Genomic DNA, 22402 nt, shown 5'->3' on the forward strand with positions numbered 1-22402 from the left:
TCAGCACTCGTGTGGCTGAGTTTTGGAGTAGCTGCAGGTTAGAGATGGTCTTTTTGGGAAGACCAGACAGCAGGGCATTACAATAGTCTAAACAACAAGAGATAAAAGCATGCATCAGCACCTCCGTGTTAGCCTGAGAGAGAAACGGCCGGACTCTGGCTATATTCTTAAGATGATAAAAACCTGTCTTTGTTACATTTTTGATGTGTGGAATAAAACTAAGCTCAGAGTCAAAAATGACGCCCAGGTTCTTCACACATTGTGAAGGTTTAAAATCTTGTAGTTTTGCTAGAAGTTTCTCTCTCTTGCCTTCAGGACCAAAAACTAAGACCTCTGTTTTGTCCTGGTTGAGCTGCAGGAAATTCACTGCCATCCATGACTTGATGTCTAAAATACAGTTAAAAAGGGCATCAGTTGGCCCTGTGTCATCAGGAGACACGGCCATGTACAGCTGTGTGTCATCTGCTCAACTGTGTGTGGTTATTAAAGAAGTATTTCACTGCTGGAAAGATGGTCTTTTCATAAAACTGGGCTGTCTGCAGTAGAAAGACACAAACACTTTTAAACTTGGTGCTACATGACCAGAGACAACAGAGGAAAAGGACTGTGGGATTTGCTTTTGCTCAAAAGGAAGAAAACCTACAACTACCAGAATGCACTGCACTGCATTTGACCAATAAACACTCCCACTGGTGGGTGATGTGATGTTAGCTTGTCTGTTTTGGCACATGATGGTGGCCAGCCATGGAGCTTTATTTCTATCTTTAATCAACAACATGGTCTTTAATTTGAGAGCAAAATTCATTGATTCAGGTTTTGTTTTTTCTCTCCCTCAAAACTCAAACAGCCCCTGCTGTTAGATTTGCTCTGCTTCTGCTCAAACTGTTTGCTTTCACTCAGGGGGCTCTCTCTCGATCAGTGAGTGAGCTCATGGAAATGTTGAAGCACAATCTGTAGTTGGAGCAACAGCCTGAGAGCCAGAGAATAAAGATGTGAGCTGAGAGATGAGCAGGGAGATCTGGGCGCTGCTCAGATGGAGGGAAGTTTACCACAGTTCACTGACACAAACTACCCACATTGTTATGATACAAAACTGGTTGGAAATCAGCTGAATATCCCTTTAACGGGTTTAATGACAGACTGGAGACGTTTTGCTGTCAGTGTGAGCTCATTAGGACAGTTTAACGGCTCGGTGTCAAATGTTAGTCGCTGCTGCTGTGTTAGCTCGTGCTAACTGAGCAGAGACAGCAGGAGGAGAGCGACTCACTGAGACGGTCCTTCAAAGCTGCGTCAATGGCAGCAACAGCTGTCAGCCCCACCCTTCCCCCCACCATCAAAAACAAATCCTAATTCTGTCAGATACACTGAATGCTCATAACAACAGGCTCCTAATCCAAGACAGCATCACAACTAGTTTGTAAGATTCACTTGCCCCCGCAATTTCATCGTATAAAAACACCTCAAAGTTGCAACATGCAGTACAGTTTGTTAGAAAAGCTGACACAGTTTGAAGATGCTTTGTTTTCATGAATCAATTAAAAACACACTTACACTTCCTCACACCTGGTCTCAACCATCGGACTCCACCAGGCTCCACCCTGAAAGAAGGAGGGGGTCAGAGCAGCACTTCCTCTTTCAGCATGCACACATGGACATTACATCACTCTCATACACATATTGTTATACACTGATAAAGGAACAGTCCACAAGGTTGATAACACACTTGAATGTAGCGTCTGAGTTCCTTTAACATGCAGAGATCTGTCCAAACTGCATCAGTTATTACCAACAGGCAATTATCATGTTTGTTCCTGGAGATGTTCTCCTTGGAGACCTCCTACACAAATATCTCCTTTTTATGTTCCACCAGTGTTCATACCTGAGAGTGTCCAGTCTCCAGTGTGGATCCTTCAGTCCAGCTGACAGCAGTGTCACTCCTGAGTCTCCTGGATGATTGTAGCTCAGGTCCAGCTCTCTCAGATGGGAGGGGTTGGAGCTCAGAGCTGAGGCCAGAGAAGCACAGCCTTCCTCTGTGATCAGACAGCCTGACAGACTGCAAACACACAAAACAACACACATGGCAGATCATCTGAGGGTCCTGCTGTGTCACTCAAACACAAGAAGAAACTGTCTCCAAATCAATAACTGATCAATACAATGACTGAATCAGAGACTTAACTGTAACCATGTCATTGTGATCTGAATGTTAAAGAGTCTACAGTCATGCTAGCAGCTCTGTGAGGATGGACTTAGACACAGAGGTGCTTTGAGCTACATAATAATCCCATAATGCTAACATGCTCACTATGCCTGCTGACAGGATCAAGTTTATTATTCATGTTTATCATGTTAAGCAGGATTTTTCTTTTTTGCTTGACTTCTAAGTAGTTGCTGCTGCAGTCTGAAGCTGTGCTGAAGGACCATGTCCGTGAGCTGCTCTCCTAATGCTCTCTCTGCCAAGTAAGCACGAGCTAACACAGCAGCAGTGGCTAACATCCCACACCCAGCTCCTAAACAATTCCAACAATCTCACACTGACTACAAAATAGCTTGAGTCTGTCATTAAACCAGAGCTTGAAGAACCCTCCTGTGAACACTTGGCTGTATGTTTGTTTATTGTTCAGGTACATTTTGCTCCAAACATTGTAACATGGTGACATTTATACAGCGCTTCTATCCAAAGTGCTTCACACAGTGTTTACTGCTTATTCACACACTGACACAGTGATGGCAGAGGAGGTGGGGATGGAACCACCAACCCTGTTATCAGTGGACGACCCGCTCTACCTCCTGAACCACAGCCGCCCCGGTCCAGATTTGGATTTACAATAAATCTTTCAAATCATCTGTGTTATTTAATAATTCAAAAACAAAAGGAAATGATAAAAGACTTTGTGGAAAACAATTTTCTGAGTCTAGAAACTACTGATGAAGTTTAGTTAAAGGTCCTTTGACAGATCATATCAGCAGACACAACACAGGTTAGCTGTTTATCCACTGATGTAAATCAGATTTAAAAGCTCTTTAATGGGTTCATGAATCCTGACCTGAGAGTTTCCAGAGCACAGTGTGGACTCTGCAGTCCAACAGAAAGAAGCTTCACTCCCGAATCCTGCAGGTTGTTGTTACTCAGGTCCAGGTGTCTCAGACTGGAGGACTGGGAGCTGAGAACTGAGGACAGAGCTTCACAGCTTCTCTCTGAGAGGTTACAGACACTCAGTCTGGAGAGGAAATAATGAACAACAAGACAAATGATATTTGTGTTAAAACATTGAGTTTAGACTCTCAGTGACACAGCATAAAGTCTCTTCTCAGCACAGGTTGAAATTCCTGCAGTGTTACTATGATGCAGAATAGCTACCGCAGAAACATGTGGAAGACGTGACAGCTACTCATGACTAAATCCAGAAGAAACAGTAATCAAAGTCACACACACACACACACACACACACACACACACACACACACACACACAATAGTGATATATGAAACCCTGTCATGAGAGGAGCTGTTTACATTAAATTGAGCTGAAACTTTACAGAGATGTTTCAACTGTCAGGATCCTAGTGTGTTTCCATTGTTTTCCCTCCCCTTTTGTTTTTGTCTTGTCTTCCTGTCTTGTGGGTGTGTGTGTCTGTCTGGAGCTGGGTGGAGTTGGAGTCACCACTCAATCCTCCCCCTTTGAAAATAAAAGCCCAAAGGCGGATTATGAATCAGGATGCAGCTGATAACTTCTCCTCTTTGTCTGAGACACATATACTGATGGGAATTGACCATCCTGATGTCTTTATCCAGACTTTTGATGGACACTGTGTGGCTATTTTGGATAAAGTGTCTGTGCTGAAATCTGGTTGTGCCCTAGTAAACCTGCCTTATCCCTGGATAAATGGCTTCATCCGCTCTTTAAGGTGGAACATCTGTGGAAGTCAACACATCTAGAGGTTCACAGACTCCACCTAAGGGAACTTAGAGCCTCTTTAAATGAAATGTTGAGGAATGCTAGGACACAGAAAAATCCTAGAGTCTTGTTTGATATGATTAACACTCTTGTTTCACCTGTTGTCCCCCAAATTCCTGTGTATTGTAAAGCAGGCAGCAATGAATTACTTCATTTCTTTGTGGAAAAGATCAGAGACATCAGGGGGAATATTTCACCACTGTCTTCTCTCTGTCTGTGTAATGTCCTCACCTTGCACTTGGTACTCTTTTAACCCTGTGTCCTTTCAGGACATCACTGCTCTGCTCCTAAAAATGAAACCCTCCTCGTCTCCCACTCATGTTCTCGCTACTAAGCTGCTTAAAACAGTTTTTAATTCCATTGGCCCCTCTATTGTGAACTTGATAAATCTATCACTTTCAGCTGGTGTGGTTCCCAGCTTTTTTAAACATGCAGTTGTTGAACCAGCACTTAAAAAGCCTAATCTGGACCCATCACAAGCAAAAAACTATAGGCCAGTTTCCAAACTTCCATTCTTGTCCAAGATCTTAGAAAAAATAGCGGCAGAGGAACTTACAATGTTCTTGAAGGTAAATAATGTCTTGGATAAATTTCAGTCAGGTTTTCACAGAAATCATTCTACTGAAACTGCTTTGATCAGAGTTTCCAGTGACATTATGATGGCAGCTGACTCTGGTGAATACACGCTTCTGGTTTTATTGGACATTTCTTCTGCTTGTCATACTGTTGATCACAGTGTTATGATGAACAGACTTAAAGAGTTAGGGTTGTCTGGTTCTGTTTTAAAATGGTTTGATTCTTACCTCACTGAAAGAAGTTTTAATGTGTTTATAAATCAGATTTTCTCTGAAACAACACACCTGACATGAGGGGTACCACAGGGCTCGGTTTTAGGGCTGATTCTGGTTTTATTACACATTCTTCCTCTGGGACAGATAATTGGTCAGTTTAGGAATGTTTCCTGTCATCTATATGCAGATGACATCCAGTTGTACTGCTCTTTCAAGGACTCAGAGTTATATAAACTGTCTTCCTTAATCAGCTGTCTGACTAGCATCAAACAGTGGTTAAGCGCAAATTTTCTTCAATTAAACTCGGACAAGACAGAGACTTTGATTATTGGATTAGAGAAAATCAGATCTGCCTTATTAGGCATCACATGGGTACTTTAGGCTCGTCCATCCAGTCGAGTCTTCAGAATCTGGGTGTTGTTTTCGACTCAGCTATGTCTCTCAAGCATCACACCAAAGAATTGGTTAGAAACTGCTTTTTTCAGCTGAGGAACATCTCTAAGCTGAGAACCCTGCTGTCAAAGGCGGAACTTGAGATGATCATTCATGCTTTTATTTCTTCCCGCTCAGATTACTGTAACAGCCTTTTTACTTGTCTGACTCAGAAAGAACTTCATCGCCTCCAGGCTGTTCAGAACTCTGCTGCAAGACTTTTAACTCACACCAGTAAAAGAGCACACATCACACTGGTTTTAGCAGAACTACACTGGCTCCCAATTCATCTCAGGATTCATTTCAAAGTTTTAGTTCTTACTTTTAGAGCTTTAAACGGTCAAGCTCCTGCTTACATTTCTGAGATATTAAAATTGTATAATCCCAAATGTTCTCTTAGATCCTCGAGTCAATGCCTGCTGGTCATCCCCCACACTCATTTTAAAACTAGAGGGGATCAAGCCTTTCAAGCAGTGGCCCCCAGACTTTGGAATGCTTTGCCACTGTCTCTTCACACTTTAAATTCTGTTGAGTCTTTTAAAAAGCAGCTGAAGACCCTGTTGTTTAGACAGGCCTTTAGTTAGGTCTGGGTTCAAGTTCAGGTTCAAGTTTAGCATTCAGGTTATACAAGAATCTTGTTTGTTGCTTGATTACTAATCAGTCCCTCCAGGATGTTGTGATCTCTTTTGAGATGTTGCAGCAGGAAATGCCTCATTTCACTGGAACTTTCCTAAAAATTGTGTTACAATATTTTCGGATGGTTTTTTTTGTGCAGTGAAATTGCAAGAGAAGGCAAAATCGCAACAATGGTTATGATGCTGTCTCAGACTCAGAGCCTACGAGCATTTAATATGTACCAGCTGTTGCTGCAACTTGAAGCAATTTGATTTTTGAGCCGCTCTCCTCCTGCTCTCTCTGCCTGGTAAACATGAGCTAACACAGCAGCAGTGTTTAACATCCAACATTGAGCCGTTAAACTGTCCCAACATTCTCACTCTGACACCAACACGGCCTCACTCTGTCATTAAACCAGAGCTTGAAGAACCCTCCTGTGAACACTTGGCTGTATGTTTGTTTATTGTTCAGGTACATTTTGCTCCAAACATTGTAACATGGTGACATTTATACAGCGCTTCTATCCAAAGTGCTTCACACAGTGTTTACTGCTTATTCACACACTGACACAGTGATGGCAGAGGAGGTGGGGATGGAACCACCAACCCTGTTATCAGTGGACGACCCGCTCTACCTCCTGAACCACAGCCGCCCCGGTCCAGATTTGGATTTACAATAAATCTTTCAAATCATCTGTGTTATTTAATAATTCAGAAACAAAAGGAAATGATAAAAGACTTTGTGGAAAACAATTTTCTGAGTCTAGAAACTACTGATGAAGTTTAGTTAAAGGTCCTTTGACAGATCATATCAGCAGACACAACACAGGTTAGCTGTTTATCCACTGATGTAAATCAGATTTAAAAAGCTCTTTAATGGGTTCATGAATCCTGACCTGAGAGTTTCCAGAGCACAGTGTGGACTCTGCAGTCCAACAGAAAGAAGCTTCACTCCTGAATCCTGCAGGTTGTTGTTACTCAGGTCCAGGTGTCTCAGACTGGAGGACTGGGAGCTGAGAACTGAGGACAGAGCTTCACAGCTTCTCTCTGAGAGCTTACAGCCACTCAGTCTGGAGAGGAAATAATGAACAGAATTGAATCAATCAGCAGCACATTTAAAGCACCATGAAATGAACAGAATCTCTACACACTTACAGAGCTTTGTTGGAGGCTTTGACCACTGGCAGCAGCCTCAGAAGAGCCTCCTCTGAAGCAGAGTATTTCTTCAGGTCAAACACGTCCAGATCTTCTTCTGATGACAGTAAGATGAAGACCAGAGCTGACCACTGAGCAGGAGACAGTTCATCTGTGGAGAGACGTCCTGAACTCAGGGACTGTTGGATCTCCTCCACTAGAGAACGATCATTCAGTTCATTCAGACAGTGGAACAGGTTGATGCTTCTCTCTGCAGACAGATCCTGGTTGATCTTCTTCTTGATGTACTGGACTGTTTCCTGATTGGTCTGTGAGCCACTTCCTGTCTGTGTCAGCAGACCTCGTAGGTGTTTCTGATTGGTCTGCAGTGAGAGACCCAGGAGGAAGCGGAGGAACAAGTCCAGGTGTCCATTTGGACTCTGTAAGGCCTTGTCCACAGCACTCTGGTGGAGATGTGTGAGTTTAGGTTTGTATCTGAAGACTTTAGACCTTTGGGATGTTGTTTGTTGTTCTTCCATCAGATTGACTCCAGAGTTGATGAAGGTCAGATGGACATGAAGAGCAGCCAGAAACTCCTGAACACTCAGATGGACGAAGCAGAACACCTTGTCCTGGTACAGTCCTCTCTCCTCTTTAAAGATCTGTGTGAACACTCCTGAGTACACTGAGGCTGCTCTGATATCGATGCCACACTCTGTCAGGTCTGATTCATAGAAGATCACGTTGCCTTTCTGCAGCTGATCAAAAGCCAGTTTTCCCAGAGACTCAATCATCTTCCTGCTCTCTGGACTCCAGTGATGATCTGTCTCAGCTCCTCCATCATACTTGATGTTCTTCACTTTGGTCTGAACCACCAGGAAGTGGATGTACATCTCAGTCAGGGTCTTGGGCAGCTCTCCTTCCTCTCTGCTCTTCATCACATCCTCCAGAACTGTAGCAGTGATCCAGCAGAAGACTGGGATGTGGCACATGATGTGGAGGCTTCGTGATGTCTTGATGTGGGAGATGATTCTGCTGGCCTGCTCCTCATCTCTGAATCTCTTCCTGAAGTACTCCTCCTTCTGTGGGTCAGTGAACCCTCTGACCTCTGTCACCATGTCAACACAGTCAGGAGGGATCTGATTGGCTGCTGCAGGTCTGGGGTTTATCCAGAGGCGAGCAGAGGGAAGCAGTTTCCCCCTGATGAGGTTTGTCAGCAGCACATCCACTGAGGTGGACTCTGTAACATCAGTCAGGATCTCATTGTTGCGGAAGTCCAGAGGAAGTCGACACTCATCCAGACCGTCAAAGATGAACACAACCTGGAACTCTTCAAACCTGCAGATTCCTGCTTCTTTGGTTTCAGTAAAGAAGTGATGAACAAGTTCCACCAAGCTGTACTTTTTCTCTTTCAGCACATTCAGCTCTCTGAAAGTGAACGGAAATGTCAACTGTATGTCCTGGTTGGCTTTGTCTTCAGCCCAGTCCAGAGTGAACTTCTGTGTTAAGACTGTTTTCCCAATGCCAGCCACTCCCTTTGTCATCACTGTTCTGATTGGTTCATCTCTTCCAGGTGAGGCTTTAAAGACGTCTTCTTGTCTGATGGTTGTTTCTGGTCTGTCTGCTTTCCTGGATGCTGTTTCAATCTGTCTGACCTCATGTTCATCATTGACCTCTGCAGTCCCTCCCTCTGTGATGTAGAGCTCTGTGTAGATCTCATTAAGGAGGGTTGGGTTTCCTGCTTTAGCGATCCCCTCAAACACACACTGGAACTTCTCCTTCAGGTTAGATTTGAGTTTACGTCGACACGCTGCAGCAACAGTTCCTGAATAAACAAACAACAAATGATATCAGTGAGTGGATCCTACAGAAAATCAGAGAATTGAAACATTGAAGTGTGTCTGCAGAATTTGTAAATGTAAACTCCTCCCATGTTTCCTCCATTTCCTCTTTCCATCCTGTTCAGTCTTTATAGAAATCCTCTTACTGCTCTGCAGACAGTCAGCCAGCTCCTCCTGCTTCATTCTCCTCAGGAAGTGCAGTGTGATCTTCAGAAATGCCTCTCTGCTGCTCCTCCTCTGCTCTTCATCCTCACCCTCCAACACCTCCTCATCCTCCCTCTGACTCTCGAAGCATTCTGGGTAATCTGGACTCAGAACCTTCTGGATCTTCTTCAGCTCCTTCTTCACAAAAGTGAGGATGTTCTCCTCCAGCAGCTGGAACAGAATATTATATGAATGACACACTCAAACATCAGATCCATGTTGGACACACTGACAATCCACTGGTGTAAAAAGTGCAGCATGGAGATGATTGTGAACAGAATAGATGTCAAAGTAGTTGTTGTACATGTACAGACCATAAATATGGAGTCCAGGTGTGTTTGATGCTGCTGGGCAGACTGACCACTGGGAACCTCTGAGCTCTCCTGGTCCACTCTGTGGAGGAACCATCAACAATCAGCTCACATTATGTCTGTCCACACAGAGACACTGTCCACACAGAGACACTGTCCACACAGAGACACTGTCCACACAGAGGCACACACTGTCCACACAGAGGCACACACTGTCCACACAGAGACAGACACTGTCCACACAGAGACACTGTCCACACAGAGACACACACTGTCCACACAGAGACAGACACTGTCCACACAGAGACAGACACTGTCCACACAGAGACAGACACAAGGTCAATCATCATTCAGCTCATGTTTTATAAGAACACTGAATCAGATCATTCCCTCTGATAACCAAGTGTTGTTAGTACAGCTGATCCCACTGAGAATCCACCGTCTGGTCTGCGGCTCTCTGCAGCTTTTAGGTCATCGACTCCAGTTCAAACTCCTTCTCATCACATTGAAAATTCTCAGTGTCAGCACAGCAGAGATTGGGGAGTGATGATCCACTCCCTCCTCAGGGATCTTTGACTCTGAGTCTACAGTTACTGCTCAGTACTGCCAGGTAACAAACACACAACTTACTGCTTCTACAAAACAACCTCACACTCTGAGACAAAAGCTCTCACCTTCTCAGGTTTGTGACACAATAGTAGTTAAAACATCAGTGTTATATTCAGCTTACTGTTGTCCAGCTTTAAACCCAATAGACCAATCCATTGACTCGTCACTTTTGAAGGACACACAGCTGGGTGCAGGTGAGTCTGGTCTCTGATGGATCCTGAAGGACAAACAAACAAAGAGGATTTTTTACCTTCCAGCCACAGTAGCTTCTGGAGAAACTACCAGCTATCAACAAGAAAAGTATTTCAATCAGTGAGTTCAGACTTGGTGTGCAAACACCTTCAGTACAAAAAGGAATATATTGGATCAAACACCAGAGAAGAAGAAGAAGAAGAAGAAGAAGAAGAAGAAGAAGAAGAAGAAGAAGAAGAAGAGCGATGCTAAAAATAAACATAGCGTTTCAAAAGAACTTCTCTGGATAAATAACAGTGAAAACATGAATCAGTAAAATTATAATGTTATTAAGAGCTCACCTCTCTGCAGCAGAGGGCTGATGGACTTTAAAATCAATGTATCGATCATTTGACCTGTCGCTCTTTAAGGACACACAGCTGGGTTCAGGTCCAGGTCCAGGTCCAGGTCCAGGTCCAGGTCCAGCAGAGTCTGGTCTCTGATGGATCCTGATGGACACATGAATTCATTATGAACACAACACACACAGAGAGGTTTGAGTGCTGAGCTGTGACATGGAGAAGAGTCATGGACAGTTAGAGATCCTCATCTCACCTCTGAGCTTTGGTCTGGCTGTCATGTTCCCCACACAGAGTGGTTTTAGAGGGAGGGACTCCCTCCTCTCTGTCCTCACACCGATTCATGCTGCTCAACTCACACACACTTTCATCTGGAGAGGAAACACACATCATTCATCTGCACATCAACTCAAATCCTCCTTTACATCATTTCTCCTGTCAAAAGATCAGCTGCTGTTATTTTCTCTTTCATATCAGTGTCAGCTGAATGCAGTCACACAGCAGCTGCTCTACTTCTACTATCACTCCACTAGATGGAGTCATCCAGCTGCAGCCCAGCACACACAAAGTCCAAAGTCTTGTGAGCTGTTTAAACTTCAAATCATTTTTCTCTGTCAAAGTTTGTCCATTCGGTAAAGCTCCAAAGTGAAGTGGTTTGAGCTCTGTTCATGTTGATCTGTCTTTATTTTCTACAGGAAAATTGATCACAGTTTGTCATTTTCTTTAAAAACAGCTTGGAGAATCTCTGAGAAAAGTCACAGCAAATTATTTCTGATCACTGCGCACGTTTTGATGTATTTTTGTGAATGTCTTAGGAACGCTGTGGGCCAAGCAGTGAGCCCAATCATACAGCAGAAGATTGAGAATATTAAGAAATAAGCCAGATGAATCATAAACAGTGTGCCCTCTGTTGCACAGCAGGACCCTAAATTATCAGAGAAATACTGGAGTTGTTTTCCAGCACATTAAGCTGATGTCAGTCTGATATTCAGAGCACAGCAGGTCAGCTCAACATGATTCAGTGTGAAATTTACCTGCACACATTTCAAACAATTCAACATATGAGAACATAAAGTTAAAGGGGACACACTGCAGGTGAACATGTAGATATCACCATGAAACATCCCCAGATGATTACTTACCGTAAGGCAAGTTTGTTTTTGTTAGTACAACTCTCACATTCTGTGTTTAAATATGCAAATGATGCATCATCTAATCAAACATGCACTCATTTGCATACATTTCCAAAACAAAAATCTTTACATTGGATGAAGTCAGGTTTAAAAACGTTGTTTCATTTTGTTGTCACATTATAGTTAGATATTTACACAGAGTTACATTTGGATATCTCTTTTTATCACTCCATAAATCAGAAAATAAAAAACAAACAAACAGTGTTTGGCCATATTTTTAGGAAGAACAAGTTCTGTAAATCAGGCTGTGAATGATACATGAACAAACCCCTCGGTAAAAACCTTCAGGATGTAAAAAGGAATAACACTGGAAGCTTTGGTTTGTGTTAGTGACACTGAAGAAAAGATTTATTACTCAGAATATGATCAAAACTCATGCTGAGAAAATGGCCTTTAAACATGGCCAACATGTTTTAGACCAATGATAAGACACTAGTGTCAAATGTTTGACTGATAGTAGCAGTAGTAGATTATTCAATCGTATATGCGCATGTACAATCAGACACCCAAAGAACCACACACTAATAGATTGACAAAGAGTAGGCTGAAGCTATCAAGCTTATATATGCCGACCCTTCAAAGCTATTACAATTTCCCCCGACAATAACACAAAGTCAACTCTACAGACACAAAGATACAACAAACACACACACAAAAATAATCCATAGAACATTACAAGCACTTGGGATGTAGGCTGCCATTCCACCAATCTGTCAGTGCAGCAAAACACAGAAATCAATCCTGTTTGTATTTTTCAATCATACTCTGCTTTAATTTATTTTTACACTGTATGATACTTTTGCTTTGTTTAAGATCATCCGACAAGCTATTCCACAACTTCACCCCAGCAACACAAATACACACGCTTTTAAGTGTAGTATGAACGCTTGGTTGCTTAAAATTAAGTTCCCCTCTTGGTGCACATCGCCCATCTCTATCATTAAACATTTTTTGAATATTACTCGGGAGTAAATTACTTCTAGCTTTGTAGATTATCTGTGCAGTTTTGACTTCCACTAAGTCAGTAAATTTTAATGCTCTTAATTTAAGAAACAGTTCATTGGTATGATGATAGTATCCCACATTATTTACAATCCTTATAGCCCGTTTCTGCATTATATAAATAGGTTGTAGGTTGGTTTTATATGTATTTCCCGAAACTTCGACACAAGATGTCAAATAAGGTAAAATGAGTGCACTGTATAATGTGTATAATGTGTTATGGTTTAATATGTGTCTTGTTCTACCTAAAATGCCAATACTCCTTGCCAGTTTCGACCTTCCATAATTAATTTGGGATTTCCAGCTGAGATTATGGTCTATTATCACCCCCAAAAAAGTATTTTCATAGACCCTTTCAAGCTTGATGTTATCAATACTTCAACCAGTGTATTTGGTTGAATCGATCTCTTTCCAAACACTATGAATTTGGTCTTACTAATGTTTAGAGAGAGTTTATTACAATCAAACCATAATTTCAGTTTACCAAATCAACCGACACATCATGCAACAACTGGTTTAGATTCTCCCCAGTACAAAATATGTTGGTGTCGTCAGCAAAAACAACTAAATTTAATGTACTAGAAACTTTACATATGTCATTAATATACAATATGAATAATGTTGGTCCCAATATTGATCCCTGTGGCACTCCACAGATTATATCTAGACATGTTGACCTGTGCTCACCTATTTGTACAAACTGTTGTCTGTTTTCAATGTAGCTTTTGACCCAACTAAGCCCCGCCCCTCTGATACCATACCGTTCCATTTTTGTTCAGAGGATGTCATGATCAATCGTGTCAAAAGCTTTCTTCAGATCCACAAAACTCCTATTGCATAGTGCTTATTTTCTATTGAATTAGTTAGTTCCTCCAATACTTCCATCAGTGCCATTGAAGTCCATCTGTTGGTTCTAAAGCCGTATTGGCTGTCTATGAGTAACTGATGCTTTTCAATAAACGTCCTCCGCCTCATACACACTAGTCCAATCCTGGGATATTAGTTCACTTCTAAGTGCCTTTATAGTATCTTCTGTTCTTACTCTTTGATATATTGTTATGTTAATATCTTTCTTCCTGCGACAGTCACATTCATAAATCACACAAACCGGCAAATGGTCACTTATGTCATTCATTAGTAATCCACTCACCATATTATTTTCCAAATGATTAGTAAATATATTATCAATAAGGGTGGCAGAATGGGAAGTTATTCTACTAGGCTTAGTTAGAACCGGATATAGACTCATGCTATACATAGCAGATGTAAACTCATCAGTTGATGAGTTCTTATTAGGATTTCATAGATTTATATTGTAATCACCACAAATGAATGGGACCTTTTGCTCGGTTCTTGCAAACAAACCCTCCAATATTTCTCTAAATGTATCAACATTGGAGCTGTGAGCTCTATAAACACAGCTGACAAGAATATTTTTCTGTCTTTCCATGTTGATTTCAACGCTAATACATTCACACACATCATCAATAGCCTTAGTCATGCTCTCTACAATCTTATATTTGAAGGTTTTATCTATATAGATAGCCGTCCCTCCTCCTGCTTTATTTCTTCTGTTCATGAATTTAAAGTCATACCCATCCAGCTCAAAATCTACCCCTTCTCTGCGCTCAGCCAGGTTTCTGAAATTGCAACTACACTAAAAGGTGTTTTGAACTGACTTAAATAATCTTTAATGTTATGAAAGTTAGTGTAAAGACTTCTTGAAGTGGATGATTGATATGCCATTGTCTAGTTTTATATCTGTTTTAAACTGATCTTCACTATAGTAACAGCACTTATTGTTAACATTCTTAAAACAGTTACTCTCAGGATCAATGTCTAAATCCTGATCCTGCATATAGGAAACTGAGAGACCCGATTTCTCCCTTCCACCCTGATGACATCACTCACATATCCCCACACACACACACACACACACACACACACACACACACACACACACGCCCAACCATGATAACCAACACCACCCTCTGCAAGAAACTTTCTGCTCATACCCATCAAGCAAAACACAACAAATAAGTAACTGTCCACATGCAGGCTACCAGTCCCATTACTATGCATGCGAAGGAAGGAATATCTCACTTTGTCCCGTGAACGCAGCATGAGGGCCTTGAATGCAGCGTGATGACGTCTCTAGCAGCTGTTGGAGCAGCGCCAGCTTGTGACGCAGTTCAACATTTACGGTGTGTGTTGACAAACCACCGGTTGAGTCCCTGCTAAGCTCCTTCCTGCTGTCTCCACATCAGTCCTGTAGTATAAATCTACTGACGGAACATTCACCGACACTAACTGCTGCTCTCAGCCGCCTTAAGAGGCTCAGACAGCGGCAGAGCAGCGGCTCGTCTCCGCCTCCTCCACACACTCTCTGTTAGACAAGTCACACTCGTGTTAGATTAAAGTCCTGCTGTCTCTAGACGAACTAAACTAACGGCAGCCTGTGTGAACGAGTCAAAGGCTTTTAAACGGCTTCTATTACCTTCAGCTGGAGGTGCAGGTGGAGGAAACAAGCTGCGTCACCACCATCCTTCAAAGTGAAAGTAAAGTTGACACAGGAAGGAAACAGTTGGAGAGGCGCGGGACTGTTAGACACGCGTCATATCCGTTAACAGTTTGTCTGCCAGCTTCAGTGAGCTGAAAACTTCTTCTTCTTCTTCTTCTTCTTCTGTGGGGTTTATTGGCGGTTGGCAAACCAACTCATGGTGCATTACCGCCACCAACTGGACTGGAGTGTGAACAAGAGATAAGGCAGGAAACAAAACAAAACAAAACAAAGAAAAAAAAAACAAACTAGATTCTGTTATCTAACTCAGTTTCTTTGATGAACTTAACAATGTCATATTGTATCTTGCCTACTGATTTCCCCAAATGTTTTCCCCAAATGAAGATGTTTTTAACATCTTCGCAACTCAGCCCCTTCACACCAAGGTACTTTTCAGCTGACTTGATAATTATTTTGATCCTTTCATTTCGGCTCCCTGACTGAGCTGAGCAGTTAATTATGTCCGCCATAAACAGTACAAAGTCATTTTTACTCACTAGCAGAGTCTCCTCCTTCAGCTTATCACATCTTTTGCATTGTTCTGCATCTTTGTTCTTAACATTTTGTTTTGTTACCTGTATGCTTCCTGAAACCGCTTTTGATGCCTCTGCATAGCTCATTCCCTGGGAAACCCTGATTCTCTGCACCTCTGCTGCTTTTTTACTAGCCCCGCATCCACGGTATGCTGAGCTATGTTCCCCTCCACAATTGCAACACTTCAGTTTTGCCCCCTCATCACATTTACCATATTCATGGTCTCCACCACATCTGCCACATCTTTGCTTTCCCTTGCAAACCGCCGCTACATGTCCAAATCTCTGACACTTAAAGCATCTCAGGGGTGGGGGAACATATGGCCTCACATCATAGCACATATACCCAATGAATATCTTTTCCGGGAGTCTTTCTTCATCAAAAGTGATCAGAACCGAGAGACTATCACTTTTAATCCCATTTCTATTTCCTTTCAGACGTTTGACCTCCCTTACTTTTGCATTTGTTACATTTCCTTTCACATCCTCATCAGATACTCTTATCGGGATCCCTGTCACAACTCCCCTGACTAGCTTTCTGCTTCTAGCCAGGGTACAGGGTGATGTTGTGGAGATAACCTAAATAAACAAAAAAGGCAAAGAAAAGTACGGGCGCTGGCGAAGGGTCGGGAGAGAGAGAGAGAGAGAGAGCGCGGCGTCAGCCCGCACCGCTTCTATCTGTCCACGCACCGGGCCCAGGTGCTCGTGATCAAGACAATCAGCTGATGACCTCGGGGAAAAGACAACACATCATGTCATCAATTACATCATCAACATAGCATGAACTACCAACCAACGCAGCCAAGCAGGGTCGTCACAAATATATATATACATATATGTGTGTGTAATTTTTCCAGCATGCACATACATATTACGTATGTAAGTATGATGTACATATACATGTTGCAATTATGCATATAATAACTCACGCTGGGTTTGAACCAGGAACCCTCTCGCTGTGAGTTTTGTCAGTGCATATGATAAATAAACAAGTTAAATGAAACAAAGAGGCGCTGTTGGGTGTTTTTTGGATCAATATTTAAAAAGAGACGAGCACATTTACATTTCAAAAATATAAAAATAATCTACAACACATTCAGAGTTCACTGCAAAAATACAGTGCAAGAAAACGTGCAAAATGACAACAGAGCTGTACAGTGTGTGTCAGAGCAGATGTTCTCAGGCGGTCATTTCTGATCTGTCCTCCAGCTTGGGAGGCTCCACGTTCATGGCCTCCAGATATTCTGAGGAAGAAAGACAAGATAATAAAATCTTTTTTCTCTCCTGTTTGAGGTGGGTTTGCAGCGACACAGACTATTCTCCCTCACCAGCAGTTTTGTCTACATCCGGTCGAGTGGCGATGAAGATCCAAGCCAGCCCCACCAGCAGAGCCACCACCAGGTTGACGGTCACCCACGGGTGGAGAATCTGCTGCTCTGACCCCGGCGGCCTGAAGAAGAAAGAGTGTCGTACCCAGGCTTCATTGGAAGAAAGAAACAAAACGATTCCAGTGAGCTCACCATAGTGTAGTGTTATAGGCTGCGTACAGGTTGATCCGATCGCTGGTCATCTGCTGGCTCAGAGAGAGGACCAGCGCTGAGAAATACACTGGAGGAAAGCAGAAAACAAACACTCTCAACTCACACTCTGAGAGGACAAGCATTGTTGAAGCTAACTTGGATGGCGAATAAGTCACGTGGACTCACAGAAAGAGGCGAGAGCGACGGGTTCCAGTGTGAGGAACTCCAGCAGAGCCACGGAGCCTTTGGCCATGTTGACTCTGACAACACAAGAGCTCATCTTTATCAGCTGCTCTCCTTCTCATACTTCCACACACACACACACACACACACACACACACACACACACACACATTTACTGAGCAGCTGCACTCTAAGAATGTGAGATGTGGGTGGTTTACCTGTCGAAGGAGGCCACCGTGCTGATGGCCAGCAGCATGTAGAGCAGAGACTGGGACGGGTACGCCAGGCTGTGGTACTGCTCCAGCAGGTTGGACAGAGCGGTGAGGTGCTGCCCAGCTAACATGTACACCACCACCACGTTCCACACGGCGTAGCCCGCCAGGAAGCCGTGACAGTACAGGCCGAACACCCTGCAACGCATGCAGAGGAGAGGAGACATTCAGAAAGGGGGGCACCAAACACTATTATATTATATTCTTTCACTGTATGAGACACTTTTCCTTCACCTGAAGCCAGCGTGCACTCTGAGAGAAACGTGCTTGGTGGTCCAGAGCGGCTGAATATGCTGGAAGTCTGTCATGTTGTCCATCTGGTCGCTGGTCTTCCTCCAGTCTGAGCGCTCGGCAGCCTGGAAACGCTCTGCACATCGTGAACACACAAGAATCACAATTTTGAACAAGTTGGGCCTGTTTGATTTTATTTGTTTTAATGTTTCTATTGTATGAGTGGGGTACATATATATATATATATATATATATATATATACACATATATACATATACATATATATATATATATATATATATATAAACAAATATTCATACATCGTCTCTGATGGGTGACCAGACGATGATAGTTGTTCTTTCTTTTGTTGTGTTTTTATGAAATGTTCAATTAGGATTTACACTTGACAACTAGACCTTTCTTTTTAGAAAAAATATGGTATTTTAAATTTTCTCTCTTATCCTTTATTTTTTTTTTTTATCAATTTCAAAGTGTATTTTTGTTTTATTCTAATTTATTTACTTCAAATAAATTCATTTTTACTTTAATTTTCTGGAGCATTATTACAATCTTTCTAATTTATTTAATATTATCTTTATTTATTTTTACTTTTTAAAATGTATATATATGAATATCTAAATATTATATCTATTATTATTATATGTATTTATTTATTTTTAATACATTAATTTTCTACTTATATTTGTTATATCTATATATACTGCTATTTTTCTATTTTACTTGATTTTTTATCTTTATTTTTTCTATCATTTAATTGCTGTTTTATTATTATTATTATATTCATACATTTTTAATAAATACATTTCTATTTCATTTTTTTTTATCTTTTTTTCATTTATTTGTTGTTTTATTATTATTATTTTTATATTCATGTATTTTTAAGAAAATGAATGTTCAATTTGTACCACTATTATTATTATTCTATTTATTTTTATTTCTAGTATTTATTGTTTTATTATTTTTATTTATTTTGTTTTTAGTAACTATTCCCTCTTTTTACTTGAATTGAATTTGAAACTTTTTTTATTCATTCATTTTTATGTCTATTATCATTCACTGTTTCATGATTCTTTTTTATATTTATGATTTTCCTATTATTATTATTATTATTTTATCAAGCCTTTTTTAAAAAAACTTAATTTCTATTATCACTTTTATCATTATCGCTGCATCTTTACTCTGTATATTTAACTGTCCAGAAATGGGCCACATCGACCACGTCCATCTCTTGTAACTCACTGTTCCTCTCTACAAAGACTTTCCCCACCGGCTGGCTCTGAATCTGCGGCGCCGTGAACAAGGCATGCTGGGGAATAGGAGGAGGGGTGTCAGTGATTATATCGTCCTCTTCTACGTCCAGCTCATCGGAGGGCAGCGATTCAACGACTTTGGACTTCCTGAAATCACAAGAGCAAAAGTTAGAGAGGAAAACGCACCACATACAATATCTCCTGCTGTAAATCTGTGTTTTATCACAAATGCAAAGGACGAACTCTGATCGATGCATTTTAACATTTTTTGCGCTCTTACTTCTTCTTTTTGGGTTTTCTGACTACTTCCTCTCCATCAGTGGTCTGATCTGCTGCATCTCCGTTCACCAGCTCGGCCTGGTCATCTGACAGATCTGCAACCAGGAATGTCCACATCTATAAATGTCACTAGGAACCTCCGGGTTGGTCAGAGTAAAACACTCCAGCCTCTAAAATCTAGATTTCACACTGAAACTAATAGTATGTAGAAATGCAGCATCTACAGGGACACTTCTGTTGTCAGTCTTTACCGATGGTGGCAGTTTTCTTCTTCTTCTTCCTCCTCTGAGGCGGTGCGTCCGATGTGGCTTCAAGCGTAAGGTGCTCTCCGATCTCAGATTCCCTCCGGCTGCCCAGGCCTCCCATTTCCATCCCGTGATCTAAACAGGAAACAGCAGATGGAATGGAAGGATGCTCGTGCTATAAGGTATTATTTCTTGCTTTTTAAATGAGGAGACTGAAGGTTTTTTTCAATAGAAACTATATACAAGACACAGCTTTTGAAAGTATCTACCACCACGTGGTAGCCCTTTAAATCCAAGTAAACAAAAAGTTTGAGGCACTTGAGATGCTGCACAGATACAGATATGTGTGACATACCGTCCACGTCATCGACTCCATTCGGCTCCTTTCTCACCCTCTTCTTCTTGTGTTTCGGTGCTGCTACTTCTCCTGCACGAGGTCAAAAATAAACCAAGTTACTTTCAGTAATAATATTAGATGCAAACATTCCATCTATATCTCATAATTTCTATTCTTTAAATCCTGACTCACCAGCTGTGTCTTGACTTCATGTTTCCGCACGTTCCACCAAAGAGAGAAGAAGAAGTTTAATTTGACTGTTGAACATGAGAGCAGTAGATGAAGACACTATATCACAGTACCGAAACACATGTACCTACCTTGGCATGGTGGGAAGTGATCGCTGTCCTCGCTTAAGAGACAAAAAGACAAGCAGGAGTCAGTTTTGCGCTTTCCAATCACACTTAGCAGTTAGTAAAATTGGATTGAGAAGGTCCCATCAAACGTAGCGTAAACACATTAACAAATTACCCCTCCTCAGACACAGTGAGCTCAGATGCAAATGAAGTCTCTTTTAAAATTTAGACTTTTAGATTTTCAGCTCCAGTCAGATTAAACAAGCCAAAGTAAAAGCCGTTACCGTCGTCTTTCTGGCCATTCCACACAAGAACCAAGTAAGAGCGGAGAGCAGCTACTGTGCACATAACATCCTGGCTGACACTTAAATCCTCGGCTAAATCTGTGTTCATACATCCGCCAGGACTGAGGATTACTCAGGGCAGAGGTCAGACGACTCAGAACTTTTCAGACTCTTGTGTGTGGGTGAGTGAAACGTCCACAAGTGTCTGTGCAATCTGGTTTAATCTTTCTGATGCTGCTTGATATAAACAACAAGTGTTTACTTTCTCCTCACATACCTTCTCCCAACTTGTTAGGACATTCTTTATCATTTTTTAGCTTTTATTAGGAGATAAATAATGTATACAAAGTTATTTTTCTTTAGGCGAGACTTGATTTTAGTCAGCTATCACACAGGTCTCATCTTGAAGCCCAAATTTAAGTACACCATCTCAGAAAACGAGTTATCTTTAAACAGTGTTAAGACCTTGCAACTCCCGGAACTTTGACAAATTTCCAAGGTTAGTAAAGTTTTTGAAAGTCTGAAATTTACATGTGTTTTCATTGTCTTTACTTAAAGACTACAACTAATATTTGTTTCCTATTCAGTGAATCTGTTGACAACTTGTTCAATGAACCAATTGATTGTTTAAGCTTGAAACAATCAAAAAATTGGGAAATAGCTTGTTTTTTTCTGATCAACAGTGAAAATCCAAAAATATTTCATTTAAACTGACGTAAAACAAAAAGAAAAGAATTCTCACTTAACACTTTCATTTATGAGTAAAAATGTAGATGACTACATGAATTGCTGACCAATTGTTACTGCTAGTGACAATAAAACCTGCCTGAAGTCAAAAGTGGACTGAAATTAGTAATTTAATCGTCTATAAATAAAATGCATTATTATTATTATTATTATCATTATTATTATTATTGTTGTTGTTATCATTATTATTAATGGTGATTTACATAAGTGCTATTCAAATGATCTTCATTATTATTATTATTCTATTGAATAATAGAGATTTTAAAATGGAGTAGTTTGGGTTTTAACTAACTTAAGCAGGGTGCTAAATTTACTTGGGAGTCAGCTAGCTTACATTAGGTGTAAAGGAGGCCATTATTTCAACATTAATTTAATATTAAATGAGCTTAACGCACTGTAAGGACATAAGAGCAGGGTATTAACACCTGGAGTTATATAACTTACCCGAGGAAGAGGCGGGAGCTCCCTGGGACGCGTTTTCTATCATGGAAACACAAATTATTAGCAATATTTACAAGTATGCTAACAACCGTTAGCTTTCTTAGATATCACAATTGAAAGATATAACTTATCACAAAGCAGTATGAAGGTATTAGTTAACAGTGTGAGGCAGAAATAAATAAAGCAGACAAGGTATACACTCGACAAATTTAAAAGATATTGCACTTTCCGATAAAATTTTAAAGTGTTATGCTAGCAACATAACGTTAGCCACTGCAAAAGAGTAACCGTTATTTCTGGAAAATAATTTACCTTTGAGGCTCCCGTATCCATACTATTCAATTTCTATTGAAAATGCGTCTTTAAATATGAAACTAGTTAAATCATTTCTAGAAAATGAGCATATTTTAACGACTACAGCCGTTAAAAAGTGAGTAAACGGCTACTTTTTAGGTGATCATGTACTTTTATTTACAATCTGCGAAAGGAGAGCGGTAACCCGGATGTACTTAGACACGACTTCCTGTTACTTCAAAATAAAAGCTCCCACAGGAAAGAAACAAACGAATTAAAAAACGGACTA

General features: G+C 41.1%; 2 protein-coding genes across 9 annotated transcripts in view; both read right to left on the reverse strand.

Moving 5' to 3' along the window:
- LOC125885113 (NACHT, LRR and PYD domains-containing protein 3-like) overlaps positions 1-15272 on the reverse strand; it is a 37732-nt gene extending 22460 nt beyond the window's left edge. For 2 of the 8 annotated variants that reach the window (XM_049570560.1, XM_049570561.1), the window contains exons 1-9: positions 15117-15272; positions 10681-10795; positions 10428-10574; positions 10016-10111; positions 9289-9367; positions 8917-9145; positions 6951-8754; positions 6692-6865; positions 3048-3221 (exon numbers count right to left, since the gene is read on the reverse strand). In XM_049570560.1, coding sequence (XP_049426517.1) covers positions 3048-3221; positions 6692-6865; positions 6951-8754; positions 8917-9145; positions 9289-9367; positions 10016-10111; positions 10428-10574; positions 10681-10769 — 2792 coding nt within the window. In that variant the 5' untranslated portion in view covers positions 10770-10795; positions 15117-15272. Of the gene's footprint in view, positions 1-1551; positions 1599-1879; positions 2054-3047; positions 3222-6691; positions 6866-6950; positions 8755-8916; positions 9146-9288; positions 9368-10015; positions 10112-10427; positions 10575-10680; positions 10796-15116 lie in introns of all 8 variants that reach the window. The other 6 variants (XM_049570555.1, XM_049570558.1, XM_049570557.1 and 3 more) reach the window with 6 other exon arrangements.
- Positions 15273-16728: 1456 nt separating this feature from the next.
- tmem237b (transmembrane protein 237b) lies at positions 16729-22318 on the reverse strand. The gene is made up of 14 exons (XM_049570575.1): positions 22132-22318; positions 21823-21858; positions 20372-20403; positions 20244-20257; positions 20070-20141; positions 19721-19849; positions 19471-19564; positions 19180-19337; positions 17922-18054; positions 17634-17825; positions 17419-17492; positions 17233-17320; positions 17041-17162; positions 16729-16956 (listed from the first exon to the last, which is right to left on the reverse strand). Exons 1-14 carry the CDS (start codon positions 22150-22152, stop codon positions 16892-16894), a joined length of 1230 nt encoding a protein of 409 aa, XP_049426532.1. The 5' UTR covers positions 22153-22318; the 3' UTR covers positions 16729-16891.
- Positions 22319-22402: the final 84 nt, after the last annotated feature.

This window comes from Epinephelus fuscoguttatus, linkage group LG24 (assembly GCF_011397635.1).
Source record: "Epinephelus fuscoguttatus linkage group LG24, E.fuscoguttatus.final_Chr_v1".
Taxonomy (NCBI): Eukaryota; Metazoa; Chordata; class Actinopteri; order Perciformes; family Serranidae; genus Epinephelus; species Epinephelus fuscoguttatus.

Bases quoted from the DNA above. Each gene is read 5' to 3' on its own strand.
- tmem237b (XM_049570575.1), bottom strand. From the start codon at position 22,152: ATGGATACGGGAGCCTCAAAG. The intron at 17,826-17,921 runs GTGAAGGAAAAG...CATGCGTTGCAG, and splicing joins AGAGTGCACGCTGGCTTCAG to GGTGTTCGGCCTGTACTGTC. The intron at 17,163-17,232 runs GTGAGCTCACTG...TTTCTTCTTCAG, and splicing joins GCCTATAACACTACACTATG to GCCGCCGGGGTCAGAGCAGC.